General features: G+C 45.1%; 1 protein-coding gene across 1 annotated transcript in view; it reads right to left on the bottom strand.

Annotated features, from left to right (window-relative positions):
• Positions 1–8,018: 8,018 nt before the first annotated feature.
• The window catches only part of LOC147614816 (Cox19 family protein (CHCH motif)), a 45,883-nt gene continuing 37,114 nt past the window's right edge, over positions 8,019–16,787 (bottom strand). The window contains exons 2-4 of the mRNA XM_086780164.1: positions 8,841–8,917; positions 8,600–8,680; positions 8,019–8,403 (exon numbers count right to left, since the gene is read on the bottom strand). Of these exons, the coding sequence (XP_086636290.1) occupies positions 8,600–8,680; positions 8,841–8,917 (158 nt within the window). The 3' untranslated portion in view covers positions 8,019–8,403. The remainder of the gene's footprint in view (positions 8,404–8,599; positions 8,681–8,840; positions 8,918–16,787) is intronic.

The raw sequence follows: 16,787 nt of genomic DNA, 5'->3' as shown, positions 1-16,787 counted from the left end.
CACGTGCCAATCCTTGAACCGAGAAAAAGCTTGGCCCTTCTGGGAAAGAAAGTAGACCCACATGAATCTGGTACAATCATCAACAACAAGCAGCATAAAGTAGAGAGATCCTCCCAAAGATGGTATCTGCTGAGGTCCACACAAGTCAACTCCAATGGTTTCGAAGCCCGCCTGGAAGCCTGCTTCGGAAAGGATTCCATGAGCTGCTTACCACGTATGCAAGAACTACAACGCCCTTGCCTACTACCAACATCTGGCAAGCCAACCACCATCTGGTCGTCCCGGAAAGCTCGCCTCAATGCATCCACATTTAAGTGGCCAAAACGAAAGTGCCACAAATCTCCGACCTGAGAACCTGTCAATGATGAGAGTGCAGAGAGCTTGTAGATACCATTCTCCACACCGCCTTCCCAAACAACCTAGCCAGTCTCACGGTCCCGTAGAGCAATTGAATGCTCCTCAAATTCCACCCGAAAGCCAGTCTTACATACCTCATGCACTAACAGAAGATGAAAACCTAGAGCAAGGACATAAAGAACACGGGAAGCATGCTTGCCCCCCTTGCCGTCGGGAATAATCTCCATTCGGCCCTCACTATGTATCGGAATAGTGGAGTTGTCGCCAGTAAAGATGGGACCTGACTGTCGTTTCAGATCCAGAAAGAAGTCACGGGATGGAGTCATGTGCCTGGAAGCACCACTGTCGAGAATCCATTCCCGGGTATCCTTCGCGATGAAGCCAACTGCCTCCTCGCTCGAAGATGATGAAGCATCAGAGTCCACCATCTCTAAGTGCACAAATGCCAGAGTCTTTGCAGCTGAGGCTAAGGAATCAGCACTCTTGCCTGTCCCCTTAGGGCACTTCCTCCAGTAGTGGCCTTTCTCGCCACAATCATTACAAGATCTTTCGGCCTTCAGCTTCTCTCGTTCTGAATCAGGCTTCTTCTCAAAAGACTTCTCCGGTGAAGCCTTCCCTTTGCCCTTGTTGTTATTCCGGCCTTTCGACCGTTGGCCAGTTAAGGCCTCCGAACCTCCGCTGTGAGGAGGGTTCATAAAACGTTCCTCCTAGTCCAAGACCATTGGCACAAGCTCCTCCCAGGTAATGGTGCTGAGCCTGCCACTCGTAATCAACAACGAGGAATAGAAAGCAGAATACTGAGCAGGTAAGTGGGAAAGCAAAGTGATGGCCATGTCTTCAGATGATATCTCTTTCCCAGCTTGTAGGACTTCCTGCTGAAGGGCCTGCAGCTTGTTAATGTGTTCCCGCGCATCGTCGAAGACTTTGCAGGGTTCATAACCCGCATCTGCACTTCCAAGGAGATCCGTTTCATGGGTGATACCCTGTTATACAAAGAAACCAAGTGCTCCCAAATGCCTCTCGCCAGCATCATGTGCTTTATATGATTGATTACTTGTGGTGTGCAATTGAGGAAAATAAACGACCGGACCCTGGCGTTGACACGATCCCACATGTATGCCTGTGCCTCTCGGTCCTTCCTCGTCGACAGTAACTCCCCTTCCTCTACTTCAGACCGTGGAACCCCGATGATGATAAAATCAGCAAGGTCATATGACTCTAGCACCGACTCCATCATGACCTTCCAGATGCCGTAATTGGACCCGTCCAACTAACGATCCACTGGGAACGTGGGGAGAGTCGGAATCTTCACATGCTTCGCCATCGCGGAGAGTAACCTGAAAGGGTGGGTGGGTGGGAAAAAAAAATCTGAAAACCTGCAAGTGGTTGTCCAGCACCTTAGCCCGCCTTCCGCTTGCACCTTCTCTTCCCGTACAGTCCAAAACAGTCCACCAATCAGCAGCCTAACGCTCCCCCTCTTGCTCAAAAAAACTCCAAGATCTATCTCGAGCCTAGGGCTCTGATACCATGTCAGAATATGCAAAGCGAAAATGATAACCAAACTTGGGTAGACAAGAGCAAGTAGAATGCAGAAAATAGACAGCACAAGAAACACAGAGAGAAAGGTGTGTAAACTCTTCTCTATACACAAGATCCCGCAGAAAACTGAATGAGGAAGTGGTGGGGGCAAGGGGCCTATTTATATGCCCCTATGAGAGCAGTCGGCCAGCACTGAAGGGTCTCCACGACTGCATGTGCAGTCGGCCAGTAGAAAAAATATCCACGACTGCATGTATCCAGTCGGCCAGCAATCCAGAAGCCCACGCATGATTTGTGAGCAGTCGGCCAGCCCACAGGACTGCAGTTGGGACAGTCGGCCAGCCCTGAAGTGCTCCTGCCAACCTCTGGCATCCCTCCCCACCACTAGAAAAAATGGAAAAAAATATGAAAAAATACGGGGAGTGAGGAAAAATGATAAAACACCATATACAGGGCGGGCACACCCACAACAGAGGCCCTGGTGTATAAATACAGACAGGAGATGACTTCTAACAATTCTATGCTAAAATTACTAGGCCATTGTATAGACTACTCATCGTCTTTGAGTGGACTAAAGAATGCCAAGAAGCATATGATAAGTTGAAGAAAGCTCTAGGACCTCTTATTCCATGTACACATTGATATTGGCACAACCTGGGGAATTCAAATTGGATTATCTAGTTGCTTTGCCAATCGACAACGTAATGATGCAGAAATAAACTAAACCACAGCTGAGCGTAAAGGGTTGGCCATGGTTTATGCTGTTAAGAAATATAGACATTACTTATTGGTCAACAAGTTTGTATTCCTTGTTGATCACCATGAATAAGCCATGCACCGCAGGGAGAATCACACGATGGTTGCTTTTACTCTTGGAATTCGACTTTATGGTCACAGTGAGAAAAGGAACACAACATGTTTTGATAGACCATATGTCTAGAATCCCAAACAGAGAACCTACAACTGGCATTGATGATGACCTACCATATGCATGTTTGTTCAAAATGGATATGGTGCCTGAGTGGAGTGAGGAAATATCGGAGTACCAAGCTCATGGTTTTCCACAAGATCGGCCCTTGAACAAAGATAAGATGCATCGGCTTCTTAAGCTAGCCACACCATATCAATTGATTACGAGAGAACTATACAAGCTCGACAAAGACGATATCCTCAAGATGTGTGCAAGAAGACGATATCCTTAGGACCGCCCCAACAGGATTGTGGTGACAAGTCCACATGCGGGACCCATCATCACACTACTAAACATGATTGGGATCAGTAATTAAACCCAAAGGTAGATCTTGAAAAATCTACATCCCACACCTTTGAATGCTATCACACAACTACAAAGCTTAGAACCAACATGTTTCCAGCAAGGATCTGTGGCCTCAATAGCAAAGTCTAAGAAGAAGAAGAGCCATAGGAGAAAAAAGTCGATTAAGAATGAAAAAACAAAAGAGACCAAAAAGACAAATTTGGGAACGCCTCAAGAGCCTATCTTCATTAGGAACCTAGATGAGGAGTCGAACTCCTTGGGACACAAGAGCCGATTTTGAACTTGGTAGAGAGATACCACCCAAAACCAAGAGCATGGGAAAGGAGACTCCACGAGAACATGTAATTCCTAAAATTAATCACATGACAAAACTTGGCTCTTATACTGACCCTCAAAAGGAGATTGAGCAAGTCCAAGATTTAGTGATTTAGTTACGAAAACACAAGAGGAGCTAGAATCAAAGCCCAAGCAAGTGAGAGTCTCAGATTACTATACACACTAGTACCTTAACGACTACTACTGGAATTCACAAACCACTAGATGTGCCTAGTGTCATCATGGAAGAGACTGAGGCCTTCACCACTCGTAGTTTAATTCTTGATTGGTTCAAGGAACAATTACCCTATGGAAACCCTGAGCCCATCTTGGATATGGATTTTCCAGTCTCATCAACACCTTTTTATGGAAAGCAGGTCATGAGTTTGCCACTCAATATCCCCAAATTGTTGGATTTTATGGCCTCACAAACAAGTACAATGATTACCGCCCAATTAAGTGGAGATCTTGAATTATTTGAAGCAATGAGCACTCTCCTTAATGGAGAACTCAATGTAAGATTACCACCATTTGTTGTTGACATGCATAAGATGCATCCCCACTATACAATGGAGACACCTTGAGTTGTGCGCCAATGAACAGTCCTAGTGGAAGAAGAAAATGCCAAATCTATGGTTAAAATTTCATTTAATAAATTAGGACAATACTTTAAAGGTGATGAGTCTAACGCATTGCTACCAATCACATCACAGCAATGGGAGTCCTAGATGGTGGTGCGAGAGTGAGCACAATCACCAAGAAACGTTGAGAGAAGATGGTAGAAGTCTCGGATATTATTGTCAAGATGGCTGATGGGACTGTCGCCAAACCTATTAGAATGTTACGAGATTTAAAGATCAAGGTTCTTGAGCATCAAGTTAACATACCTTCATTGTTATGGAGTTTTCTAAATAACCCAAATCATATGAAATGATCTTAGGACGCCTCTTCATGAGAGAAACAAAGATAGTACATGACTGGTCTAAGAACCATGTCTACCTCCAATTCGATGATTCCATCATCAGGGTTGATCTTGTGATTGGCCACGTATATTCTATGGATAGCAGAGGACTTTTTGAAAATCGTTCACATACCACCACTCATTCAACCACATTGCAATACTGTTATACTTGCAAAGAAGAGGCCGATGTAGTGAAGAATTCACCCTACAAGGATGCTGAAAAACAAGCTATTGAGTGTGAAGATGGTCTAAACTGGATACATATGATAGCTACAATCGATAGTTCGGAAACCTGAGAACCTACATAGATTTCACCTGATGGTGAGGAGCTCCCCAAGGTCATGCCATTACGAATGATTCGTTCTCTACCTTCTGATATCGAGGGGATTGGTTATAGTGAACTTGAGTCCACATGGGGTGACCGAAAGCAACACAAGCACCAATGATGGTGAGGACTCTGAAATAAAGACCCAAAGCAACACTAACTGCTCAATTACTACTACGAGCAAAACAGAGCTGGCAACATCAAGAGAAACGATGGAAAGTGAAATAGAAACTACATGGAGTAGCTCTGAATCTGATACTAAGCCCCAATCTGACGAAAGGGATGAAGTTCTTCAAAACACGAAGGAGGATCTCCGAAAATGACAGACAAACGCTATGCAGCCAATTGTCATAGAAGGCTGCAAGAGAGAACAACTACTACTACCCAATGGGTGGTTGCAATATGTTGGTGCATTCAATGCACATCGCTAGTTTATTGACAACTAGAAAGAGGAATTACAAAAAGTTATGTATTGCAACCCTCCCTTCTCTATGTTGATAGCCAAAATTGATGTCACCAATAAACCTAAGCTCAATTGTTTTGTAAGGTGGAAGAAGAACAAAGAGTTGGCCCAAAAAGAGAGGGAAGCGGCAATTGTGCAGTTAAGGTAGCTGAAGAAAATCAAGAGCCAACACCTAACTTGTGCCCTATCCCAGAACACTAAATCTCTGACAATTGAGAATCGCAAGTTAATGTTTGATAATACCACACGAAAACTTGTAGGTGCTCTCTATCAGTTCCATATTGAGGGGTCTGAAAAACATGTTCTCACATGCCGACTTCCTCCACCATAAAAACACGCTTCTAACAGCTTCTCCATTAATGCAACACCAAATCAACCAAAAGCACTTACACAACCATTGGTTTCTGCCTTGCTACCATTCTGAATCACTAGCAACATCTCATGGATTGCTAGAATTCCAAGCCAATCAAGGACTAGGCCACAAACAATTGACAAGAATTTTAATGCCAATCTTTACCATGGCATCTTATGCTTGCTTTACATTGCTCCACTCCCTAAGTTGTTTGTCTACACTTTTCACTCTTATCCAAGCTTCCATAGCTTTTTTGTGGCTTCCGATGGGAAATTATACATTTACATATCATTCTCACATGCTAAATGTAAGCAACATGCAACACAACTTCTCAACCTGGAAACATTTCTTTTGCACGTGGAAATGCAAGATAAAGTGTTGAATAACAAAACATTGTGAATGGATGATAAGTGTGGAATATCAAAATCTTGTCCCAATCTCCCAACCTTGACATAATAAAGAGTAATCCTTGAGACCACCTTTGTGACCGGGACCAAAATAAATTTGTTATTAAGTGTGAAATTAGTATACAAAGAGGCCATTATTTTCACATAACTCTACTAATAGCTTACTTTCAAAGCATTTTAGTTCTCTTGTTTACTTATGTCGTGTGTAGCAATTCTGAGAAGGGGCACACTTGACTTGCCAATCACATAGCTGGCATACACTTGGTTTGCCAGCTAGGTCTGCCATTATAGGAAAATGCTTAATACCATGGCAAGACAACACAATCATGTCTTTGCACGCCAGATAAAAGCTTGATTAAAGAATGTCTCCACAACACCCGACCAAACATTTAAAAAAACAAGCAGACAATCAAAAAATGTGGGAAGTTTGAGCTTAATGAAACCCTTCAGACATAAAATTACATCATTAATAAGCATCAAATCTTACCAGAATTGAGGACCCTTTATAAAAAGCTAAAATCCATGTGGGTAACTACTAAGTCGATTACCTAAGCACACTGATCTCATCAACTAGACTTCTGTACACAATCTACCTTAAACTTGTACTATCATGACTTCAACCCTCCAAATACCACCACCAAAGTACTCCATCACAAAAACCCAAAATAACTCCCAAGAAGTTTGCAATACATAAAGTCCACATCTACCGATAATATGCTTGTGATAATTGAATGAAACCTTATGCTAGCCCCTTTTCTATGAGCCTCACTGCAAAGTTCCAAGGAGCAAGAGAGAGCTTCTCATGCATAGAAGAGGAGCAAACCTATTGCATAGAGTCTTGAAGCTCAACACACCTGGGATAAGAAACATTGGCTTGAGAGAGAGAAAGAGAGAGCTCCTTTGCTTTCCCATGGGAAAAATCAATTGTGAAATTTTTCACTGGCAGAATTCATTGCTAGGGTAATTTTTTAGTTGTAAAGGAATTGACAGCCTGAAATGACATGGAAAGATTTTCCCTTTTTGACCCTTGCACTGAAAAATTCTTGTCGGGCACAACTCTCTTCTTGCGAACTCTGACAAACAAGCCAGGCTAGACAGGTTATATATCTTAGATGCTGACATTTTGGCCGTAACATGGGATACTCCAAAAAACAACAATGAAGAGAGGGAGGACATTCATATTGATCTATTTATCCCTAATCGCCTGTTGGAACTTTACTTGCAAAACAATTTCAACAAAGCTTCGTGTTATGGGATTTGGACACTACTTGCCCCAATCCCTTCTGAAATGTGGCTTATTCTACTTGGAGAAAGAGCTATGGAAGCTGCTACTAAGGAGTACTCAATGTTGGCTCATGAAGGAGTGCCTTCTCTCACAAGTCCTACTCTTCTCAATGGACCCTTCACCCTGCAAACATTTAAGTATAATAGATGTCCCTCTCATTACGGTGTCTGTGTACTGCCCCAATCTTTTTCGCAATCCTAGTTGTGTCCTCTCTCCCCTCCTGTCGTATCTCTGTCCATTGTCCAGTTGTCCTTATCTTGAAGAACAAGATAGTGGGCATCCTAGCTTTTCCATGTGTAACACCATCTCTTTTCAAGCATTTCTAGGCTAGAAGAATAGTTCTGCAAATTCATTCGAGTCCAGACATTCACCTTTTTTCTGTTTAGATTTTTGAAATGCTGCCAATGAGGATACCCAAGAACCCCTGTAAACTTATGGTAGAGAAGTGGTCAAGGCTAGAACCAAGGTGATTCAAAAGCTTCACGCAAAAAGAGTTCATTCAGGAAAGAATTGTGACAGGGTGGTGTGGTGGAGAGAGAGAGAGAGAGAGAGATGGCTATGGTAGGCATGCACACATGCAGAAGCAACGACTATCCGGAATTTTTCCAATATTCATTTAAAGAGATTATTTTGTAGCTAATGTACACCTGCAATCGTTAGTCAATGCAGAAGGAATATGGATGCCCTTATCTTTAAGGGGTGAAAAATACCTTCAACGCTACCCTATGTACACAAACAGCCTGGTAAAAGTTAAGTCATCTATTAGTAGAAACAAAAAAAACCACAGCTGTTAGTCAAGAAGCCAAAAAACATACATGATGTACTTGAAGCCTCAGAGATTAGAGGGCTTCATTAGTATGATACCTTGTAAGCCTCTGTTTGCAGACTAGTACATACTCATCATGAACTTGAACCATAGTTTACAAACTTGTAAACACTCGACATCATGCTAGAGCCTTGTTTATATGGATTAATACACCTTTGATGAATGCCTAAATTTTTCTTTGAAGACCTCCATGATATAGGAAAAATTAATGCCCTTACCATATCTGTAAAGCTTCCTTGCTTGGTGATGCATCACCAATAGCATGGGGTGTGAAAGCCAGTTGATTGTATCTCACACCTAAAAGAGTAGTTCAAGGTAAGTCTTCCAAATGAACTCGAGTTAGAAAGAAATTGACTTGTCAGCAAGCTCTTGCTCGAGTGGCTATATAAGCACGCTAGGGGCATGAGTTTGTAACCCTGACACCTAGATCTATAATATATTATGTAACTCACAAAAAAAAAAAAAAAGGAATCAACTCATATCAGTGATTTACCTAAAGCTTGAGGAGTTTTTCTAGTAGTTTGCGCTGTCTTTCACGTGATGAAGCACGATTCTGTTCCATGCGTAGTGCATGCTGCTTCCCAATATTTTCAAGAATGTTATGCATAAGGTTGTACAGGACTCGGAATACACATTAAAATTTTAATATTAAAAAACAACACAATAGCAACTGCATACATCCAGAAAGGATGTGCAGAAAAGCTGAAAGGACCTCTAGCATCATAAATATTTACCTCACGCTTTCTGCATGCTTTATAAGCATTGAAGTAAGCTTGGCAAAGTCTTTTGTTGTTCTTGGCATCATCCAAGCCTGTAAGCTTCAACCATTAATTATCCTCTCTCTCTCTCTCTCTCTCTCTCTCTCTCTCTCTCTCTCTCTCTTTTTTTACTAAAGAGTTGTATTAAAGAAACAATGTACAAAGGCCACCGGCCTACATAAAGCTCAAGTAAGAAAGTGGGGCCACAAGGCCAACATGCTAGAGTGAAGAAGTGCCCTCAACCCCTTTAAAACAGATAAGAGCCGTCGTGCGAATCAGCCTCATCCACAGAAGGGCTGAATTCTCTGTAATGACTTGTGTTGATACCATAGAGAGAATTTACCACATCAAAATCCTGCGCACTCATCCAGTATGTCCTCGAATCCCAGACTGAGAACATGCGTTGAGAGACCTCCACCCAAGGACGCCCTCATCACAATATCAACACAGTCGGCTGCATCTAGACACCCACAAACATGTCTTTGGAAATCTCAGAGACCCACAGCATCCCACAGACAAAGGATTCAAGGAACTGCATCCACTAGCCAGAGGAGACCACAGTGCAAAGAGGGATTATGGACATGTAACGTGGACAAGTGGAAAACTCGCCATCTCATCTCAGTATGGAGTTCTCAATCACCTTTGGGACCCATTTCCCTGACAAGGAGTGAACTTCATATATATATATATATATATATATATATATATATATACCTAGATGAATCCAGGATCATGCCCAAATTCACCTTTTAGGAACGTGCATGTTATATACTCATGGTGGTCAGCCCACAAGACTATATAACTATCAACTCCATTATGCATAGTATGGACTAGATAGTACGACATCCCCACTAACGTCACCCGTGCCCAATAGTGGGTGTAGAACTCTGTATCAAGATAGGCTCTCACACACGCACTCCACACACACACGCACACATAAGAGCATATATTCACACAAAGCTCTTCGTACTGAGTTTCTGTCAAACCTCCGGAGATGCAGGGTAGACTCAGCCATAATGAAGCTTAGCACTAAGGGAAGTAGCAAATAGAAAGAATTAATATAGCAAATAAGTAGTTGATAGGGCAAATGCACCGCTAAAGATAGAAAGAATTAGCACAATATCAATTGGCTGCATCCCTGGCAGAGATACACAAGGCCGGAGCCCAGGAGTGCTTCCTCAGACTAGTCACCCATATGCTCTATCACATTGACCTAAACCCAGTTTACCTTCTATTTCTTCTTCTAGTAGCTCTTGGAGATGCTCTACGCATATCCTATTACAAATTGTGTAAACGTTGTACCTTCTTGGTCTGATAGGCCATCAGATTCCGTAGATAATTATTTATTTCTCTTCTCTCTCTCCTACACTCTTTGGTCAACACATTGATGAGATAGCAGCCTTTGTGGACAGCTTTGGGGGCAGAGGCTCACCACTGGCTCAGGTAGTGCCCATATTGCTGTATGCAGATCAGCAGATGACATTGTCTTGAACTCAAATTCAGCCAAGGGTTAACAGAAACCCTTGGATGCATTGGAGAGGTTTTGCAAGAGGAGAGATCGACTGGTAAGAGACCTTGCCTCCCTAGCCCATCTAGAGAGACACTGTTTCCAAGCCCACTCCCACAAGCCTCATACCAAGTGTTGGCCTTTTGACACTTTAGTATGGTGAGCAGCTATGTATGGTGAAGCTTTTTGGGGACCAGGGCTAGGCGAGTCTACCTGGAAGAGCTCACAGAGACTACAGGTGATGATGTTGTCACGCATGATCAAAAGTAAGCCATCAGTGCAACATAACGTTGTTCAAGCAGAGTTTGGGGTGGCCACACTGATCATAGGCACCCTCTTCCAAACAATCACCTATATCCAGCATGTATACACTTGACAAGAATCACCCCCCGAGGCTGACACTAGATTCTTCTAGGCAGTTACATCTGGACTACCCTCCTCCTCATCAGTCCCATCACCATCATTAACCTCATCAGCATGGTACTCCAATGTAGTTGAGTGGTTTGATGCACACGGCCTCCAGAAGGATCGTCTCCCCCCTCTCCAGTATAGTCTAGACTCTCCATTCTTGGACCTCTCCACAGCAGGAGATCAACCAGATTATCCAATTGGATCTACTAGGGCTTCACATACATCGGACATGGATGTCTTCTTCCCTGGAACTTGGCACGAACTCCCAGTTTTACAGGGACTACTTCCTAAGAGTTTCAGGGGGATGAATTCATTAATATCCTGAGATACATACAGATATGTCACATGCCATGCATATCATTATTGTCCAGCTCAGGGTATCCTCTTACCACCTCAGAGTAGAGATTGGCAGAGCTGATGATACCTCAGAGGAGGATCAGATATGCAGAGTATGCACCACCAGAGAGACAGGTGGAAGATGAGCTGCACTACATGCTTAGTTGCCCGGCCTACTACCAGATATAGGGGAGATTCCATTACCTATTCCGAGAGGGGTTTGCTCCACTCGTACGGGTGATGCAGAGATCATTTGCTGGAGCTCCAACATCATAGGGATGTAGTACTTAGACAGCATACCAAGGCAGTTTGGCACAGTTTTGAGAGTCCTATAGGTTCCCGAAGGTGCCCACGACATACACCAATGGTTGGGACATATTATGGGCAAAATATGAATACATTTTATGATATTTTTTTGACGCTTTGCTGTCCAACCTGAATACAACTTGCTATCAAAATCCCTATAAAAGGGCGAGTCAAGGGTCATTCTAAGCATTCAATGATAAAGATTACAAAGCCATGATTAAGGGCATGTAGCCAAGACCAAATACAATAAGCATGATGTTCATGCATAACATTCACATTGTAATTACTCATTCATTTAGTAATATGCAGCAGTAGATTAGGTAAAGAGTCTCTTTGAGTCTCTCCTACTCTCTACTTCTTTATGTCATCATTGCACATGCAATTAGCATTAATCTTTGTTGCTTAGCATTAATCATCATTAAGCATGTTTTTGCATAGTTAGCATGTTACAACCTCTTGGATTTGTATCTGTCGGGAGGAGGGTCGTGATGCTTTGGGTCAGGGGCATCTCGCCACAAAATAGATTAAGCTCTATCATTGAGGACCTGTCACATGCACCCATGCACAGAGGTGCAGTGTGACACACTGGCTCATCATCAATGCAGTACTTATACATGAAGTAGTACCTTTTTAAACATATTTGTCACATGACATGGCCCCACTATGAGCCCCGGTCTAGGACATGTCAAGCATGAGCTACTAGGTCAATCTCCCAGCCCTAGGTGTCAAGGTGACACACTGGCTCATCATCAATGCAATACTTATACATTAGTCTCTTTTTAAAAATATTTGTCGTATGCCATGGCCCCATTGTGAGCGGGACATGTCAAGCAGGACAACAGTTCTGCTCCATTAGCTCTTGAAGGAGTATATGTGCACTTTGCAAAAGCATTTCTCTTTTTCTTATGTCTTGGTGGACATTTTCTTGTGTAGCGATTCCTTCTCTGAACTAGCACAACAACAATTTTTCTTGCACATTTCTCACTACCGCCCCCCGTTCATGCTTTTACATGCTTTAATATACTTTGTCTATGCACCCAAAGGATTTACTTCTCATGACCTAACCTCAAATGACCTAAATGCTTGGTTCTCCAAGTGGGTTACGGGATTGACCTTGACACTTAAAAGCTGGGCGACTGGCATAGTAGATTGTTCTTAGCATCTTTAGAAGACAGAGTACCCTTCCCCGACTGCAAAGAAGACTGCTAATGTGGAGCTCTGAGCTGCTCCCTTGAATGTTGTTGCCGCTCCCTTGCCATCGCTCCACTTCACCTTCCACATTGCAGCCCCTCACCATCGCTTTGCCCCCTCGCCTCTGCATTGCAGGCCCTCGCCAGAGCCCTTTTCTAAAGCGCCCCGCCCTCTCCCCCCCTACCTACGCTCTGTGCCTTCTTGCCTCCCCTCTCCCCGCCTGCGCGTCCCCCCCCCTCCACCCCCCCCCCCCCCTTTCTCCCCTTTTATGCCCCTCCCGCTGCCCCTTGTGCCGTGCCGCCTCCCTTTTCTATTCTTTCTTTTTTCTTTTATTTTTATTATTATTATTATTTTGTTTTTTTTCTTTCTACCCACCCCACCCCCCCCCCTTCTTTTCCCTGCAGGTTCCGTTCTCCCTTTTCCTCCGTTCCGCCAACAATCTCTTTGTTCTTGGGTATTCGTATTTTCAGGAGGACGTAGCCGCTTGGTCATCCCCGACCGCCGAGGCCACCGTCCCTTGCCTATCATTCTCTGAGGCGGACCTCCAGCTCCTCGCTACGACAGTTGCATCTTTAGAGGCCTCCACTCTGGTATGCAGGATTGTCGGTAGCCGCCCTACGTGCGGAAAACTCAAAGATCTTCTTCAAGCTAACCTCCTTGGAGGGCCTGTAAAGATCACAGACATTCGTCCTTTGGGGCGTGGCTACTACCAAGTTGAGTTTGACTTGCCAACGGCATCGGATCGAGTCAAGCAGCTGAGCCCCGTCGCATTGCGTATGGCCCAGGCCTTCTTTGTGAGGTGGCAACACAGCTTTGACCCCGAATCCGACCCACTAGCTAGTGTCTTAGGCTTTCCTGTGACAATCTGCTTCCCAAGGCTCGAAAAGGAGTATCTTCCTCTTCTCCTGGAGATTGGTGGAGCCATTGGGAGAGTGATGGAATCATCCCCCACTGCCACTTTGTCCCTCGCACGGGTGGCTAGGATTCCATCCCTTCGCATTTGTATTGCCTCGTCGAAAACAGTGCCTCATGTCATATCCCTTCCTTGCCTTCAGGGATACCCCATCCTACAGAGAGTGGAGTACTCAGGCCTAGCCAATGCTTCATTTGCAGGCAGATGGGACACCTCATCAGAGCTTGCCCTCAACGCCAGTCTAGGAGATCGCCTCTAGTGGTCCCTCCCCCCAGCCCCAGCTCAAATTATCACCAAGGGATAGAGAGAGAGGCAAGCTCTCGGGAAGCCAAGCATTAGGACCCGACCGCGGCCAACTTTGCTGCCGGAGAGTTGCAGACTGTTGGCCTGCGCCATGCCATCAGCCGACTACCAAAGCTAAGCGCCGCCGCCGCACGTGCCAGGCTAGCAGAGTACAAGAGGATTCAGTTTTATCAGAGAACCGTTTCAAGCATTTATTGCAGCACCCACCTGTCGGCGATGGGCCCCTCCCCTACGAGGGTCCCACCTGTGGCCCCTTCGGTTTGGGGGCCATTACCCCACCGAAACTCCTCCGGTTCTCAAATTCCAGGGAGGGCAGTTGGTCCCACTGAACCGCCGGCGAGCCCCTCCCAGCAACCTCCCTCTTTGATGGACCACTCCCAACCGCTCATATCTCGCTCTTCTCTGCCTCCCCATCCCCCTCTGCCTCCAACTCTTCCTACAGCAATCCCCCCTCCCCTGTCCTCTTCCTCCGAGCCCGCACTCCCAACTCCCTCTACCTCTCCAGAGCACTCCTGCCACCCTCCGACAGGGCCCAAATCAGATCGGAGGCAGCCCGCGAGCTCCGTCCGCCATTTGATTCATCGGTTCTCGGATCCGGTTGAGATGACCATCACCACTTCCCGGTGAGGGGTCTCCCACCACACTCCCCAGTTGGGCCTCCCAGGATCTTGAGGCTGTCCGTGGATTACTGTCATGTGCATCATAGATGCCATGGACATTCTCAGGGCTAGATCCAAAAGAGGCAGCCAGATAAAGAGCAGAACCAGGATGATAGAGCACAGAGCACTCTTGGCAGTGTAGACTGAAGCAAGGCTTGGAGAAGAACCAAAAGAGGCTGTCGGCTGCCAGAAAGGCCTGTCGGCTGCATGAAGGAGGACGCAGTGCCAGAAGTGTGTCGGCTGCAAGTGCTACAGGATGTGTGGAGTTGAGTCCAGCCGGGCAGCAGCATGCGCATCATGAACCAGAAGTAGATCCAGTCGGCTGCGCTAAAGGGAGCATTAAAGGCATTCAGAACTGGCCGACCAGCAGTCGGCCAGCTCCTACATTGTCCAGGGGACCTATAAATAGGCCCAAGTGCTCATCATTGAAACTAATTCACTCCCACTAGGGGTGTGAGTCATTAGGGGTCCCATAGGGGACTGTTTTGGTGAGTTACCACCTTTTTATGTAAGGCAGCCCATGGCTGCAGATTTAGGTACCTTTTTGTACCATAGAATATACTGAATTTTCCAGCACATCCAGAGCCTCCTCGTGTTACAATTACAGTTTCATCCAATCTCTTCTAGTGGAAGGAACTGATATTTTTGAGGAGACATTGGCTCCCATTCGGATCTATGTGGTGTTTTGATACCGTACGGTGCAATATGCCCGTTTATGGCTGTTGGAGCTGCCCGTTTACAACCGTTTTCTGCGGCATTTTATGGCCGTTTTATGACCGTTTTTGTGGCCATTTTGGCTTGCCTTGTGACATGTGTTGGGCCAAGTCTTTGGCACTTGGCACTTGCCTATGCCATGGGCCATGGCCCATACTTATAAAATGCCCACCCCCTAAGCTTCCCTCAAGGCTCTCATTGCTCAAGTCTCAACTATCAAGCCCCTCTCTCTCTCTCTCTCTCTCTCTCTCTCTCAACTCTCAAGCCACTCTCTCCCCCGTCTCTCAAGCCTCTCTCTCTCTCTCTCTCTCTCTCTCAACTCTCAAGCCACTCTCTCCCCCGTCTCTCAAGCCTCTCTCTCTCTCTCTCTCTCAAGAATCAAGCCTCTCACTCTCACATTTTCTCAAGCCTCTCTCTCTCTCTCTCTCTCTCAAGCCTATCCATCTCTTCTAACTTCTAAGCTCTCCTTCTCTCTCTGTTACAATGACGAGGGAGAAGAATGAAGCCTTCAATGTGCATGCTATCCATGGAGAGAAAGCCGATGGAAAGCCCAAGTCATTGTTGGGTGTTGGACTCACACACTCACATACACAAACCTGCACATTAGGGTTAGGTGCAGGGTAGAGAAGCTCACACACGGAAATGAGAGAGAGAGAGAGAGAGAGAGAGAGCCAAAAGTGTGGTATCCACAAAATGCAAGTCAACCCTTGCATGTGTGTCACATCCATATAATATAGAAGTACAAAATATTATATGTTAGAGTGTCCTTTCACACTTGATGTCCAAGGGGAAAAACCACATGGGAAAAAGTGCCCTTGGTTAAGCCCTGTTCACACATAGCACTACCATAAGTGAGCATATGCCTACAAATCCTCCCTGTAGTGGAAGTGTGAACCTGTACAAGGTAGAAGATCACTCTCTGTATGAGAGTAAGCCCAAAGCTTTGCGGAAAGCTTCAAACTTTTCTCGAGGTAAAGCCTTTGTGAATAGATCTGCAACATTATCCTGTGTAGGGCAGTAAGATAAACTGATCTCCCCTGCATGTAGCCTCTCTGTGACATAGTGATAATGAATCTCAATGTGCTTGGTACGTGCATGAAATACTGGATTTCGTGCCACGGCCATAGCACTCTGGCTATCAGTGAGAATGGTGGTGGGTGTCTGCTGACACTCACGAAGATCAGCCAATAGTCTCCTCAACCATACACAATCTACTGTAGCTGTAAAGACTGCCCTGTACTCAGCCTTACAAGTAGATGTAGCAACAGTGGGTTGCTTTTTACTCAACCAAGATATGCATGAACTGCCAAGAAAAAAACAATTCCCACTGGTGGATTGCTTGGTATCATAATCTCCAGCCCAATCTGAATCACTGTATGCATAAAGCTGCAAGCTGCCCCCCCGGGATAGAACAAACCAAGATCCAAGGTACCCTTGAGATAACGAAAAATGCGTTTGACTGCTTGCCAATGCTTTGTGCCTGGGCTATGCATGAATTTGCTCAACAAAGACACCCCAAAAGATATGTCTGGCCTCGTGTTACACAAGTAAATGAGGCATCCCACTGCCTGGCTCTAAATGCC

Source organism: Cibotium barometz, chromosome 41, assembly GCF_041138505.1.
Source record: "Cibotium barometz isolate CiBa-2024 chromosome 41, ASM4113850v1, whole genome shotgun sequence".
NCBI lineage: Eukaryota > Viridiplantae > Streptophyta > Polypodiopsida > Cyatheales > Cibotiaceae > Cibotium > Cibotium barometz.
Note: the sequence above shows the minus strand (reverse complement) of the source record. Positions and strands in the feature narration are given on the sequence as shown.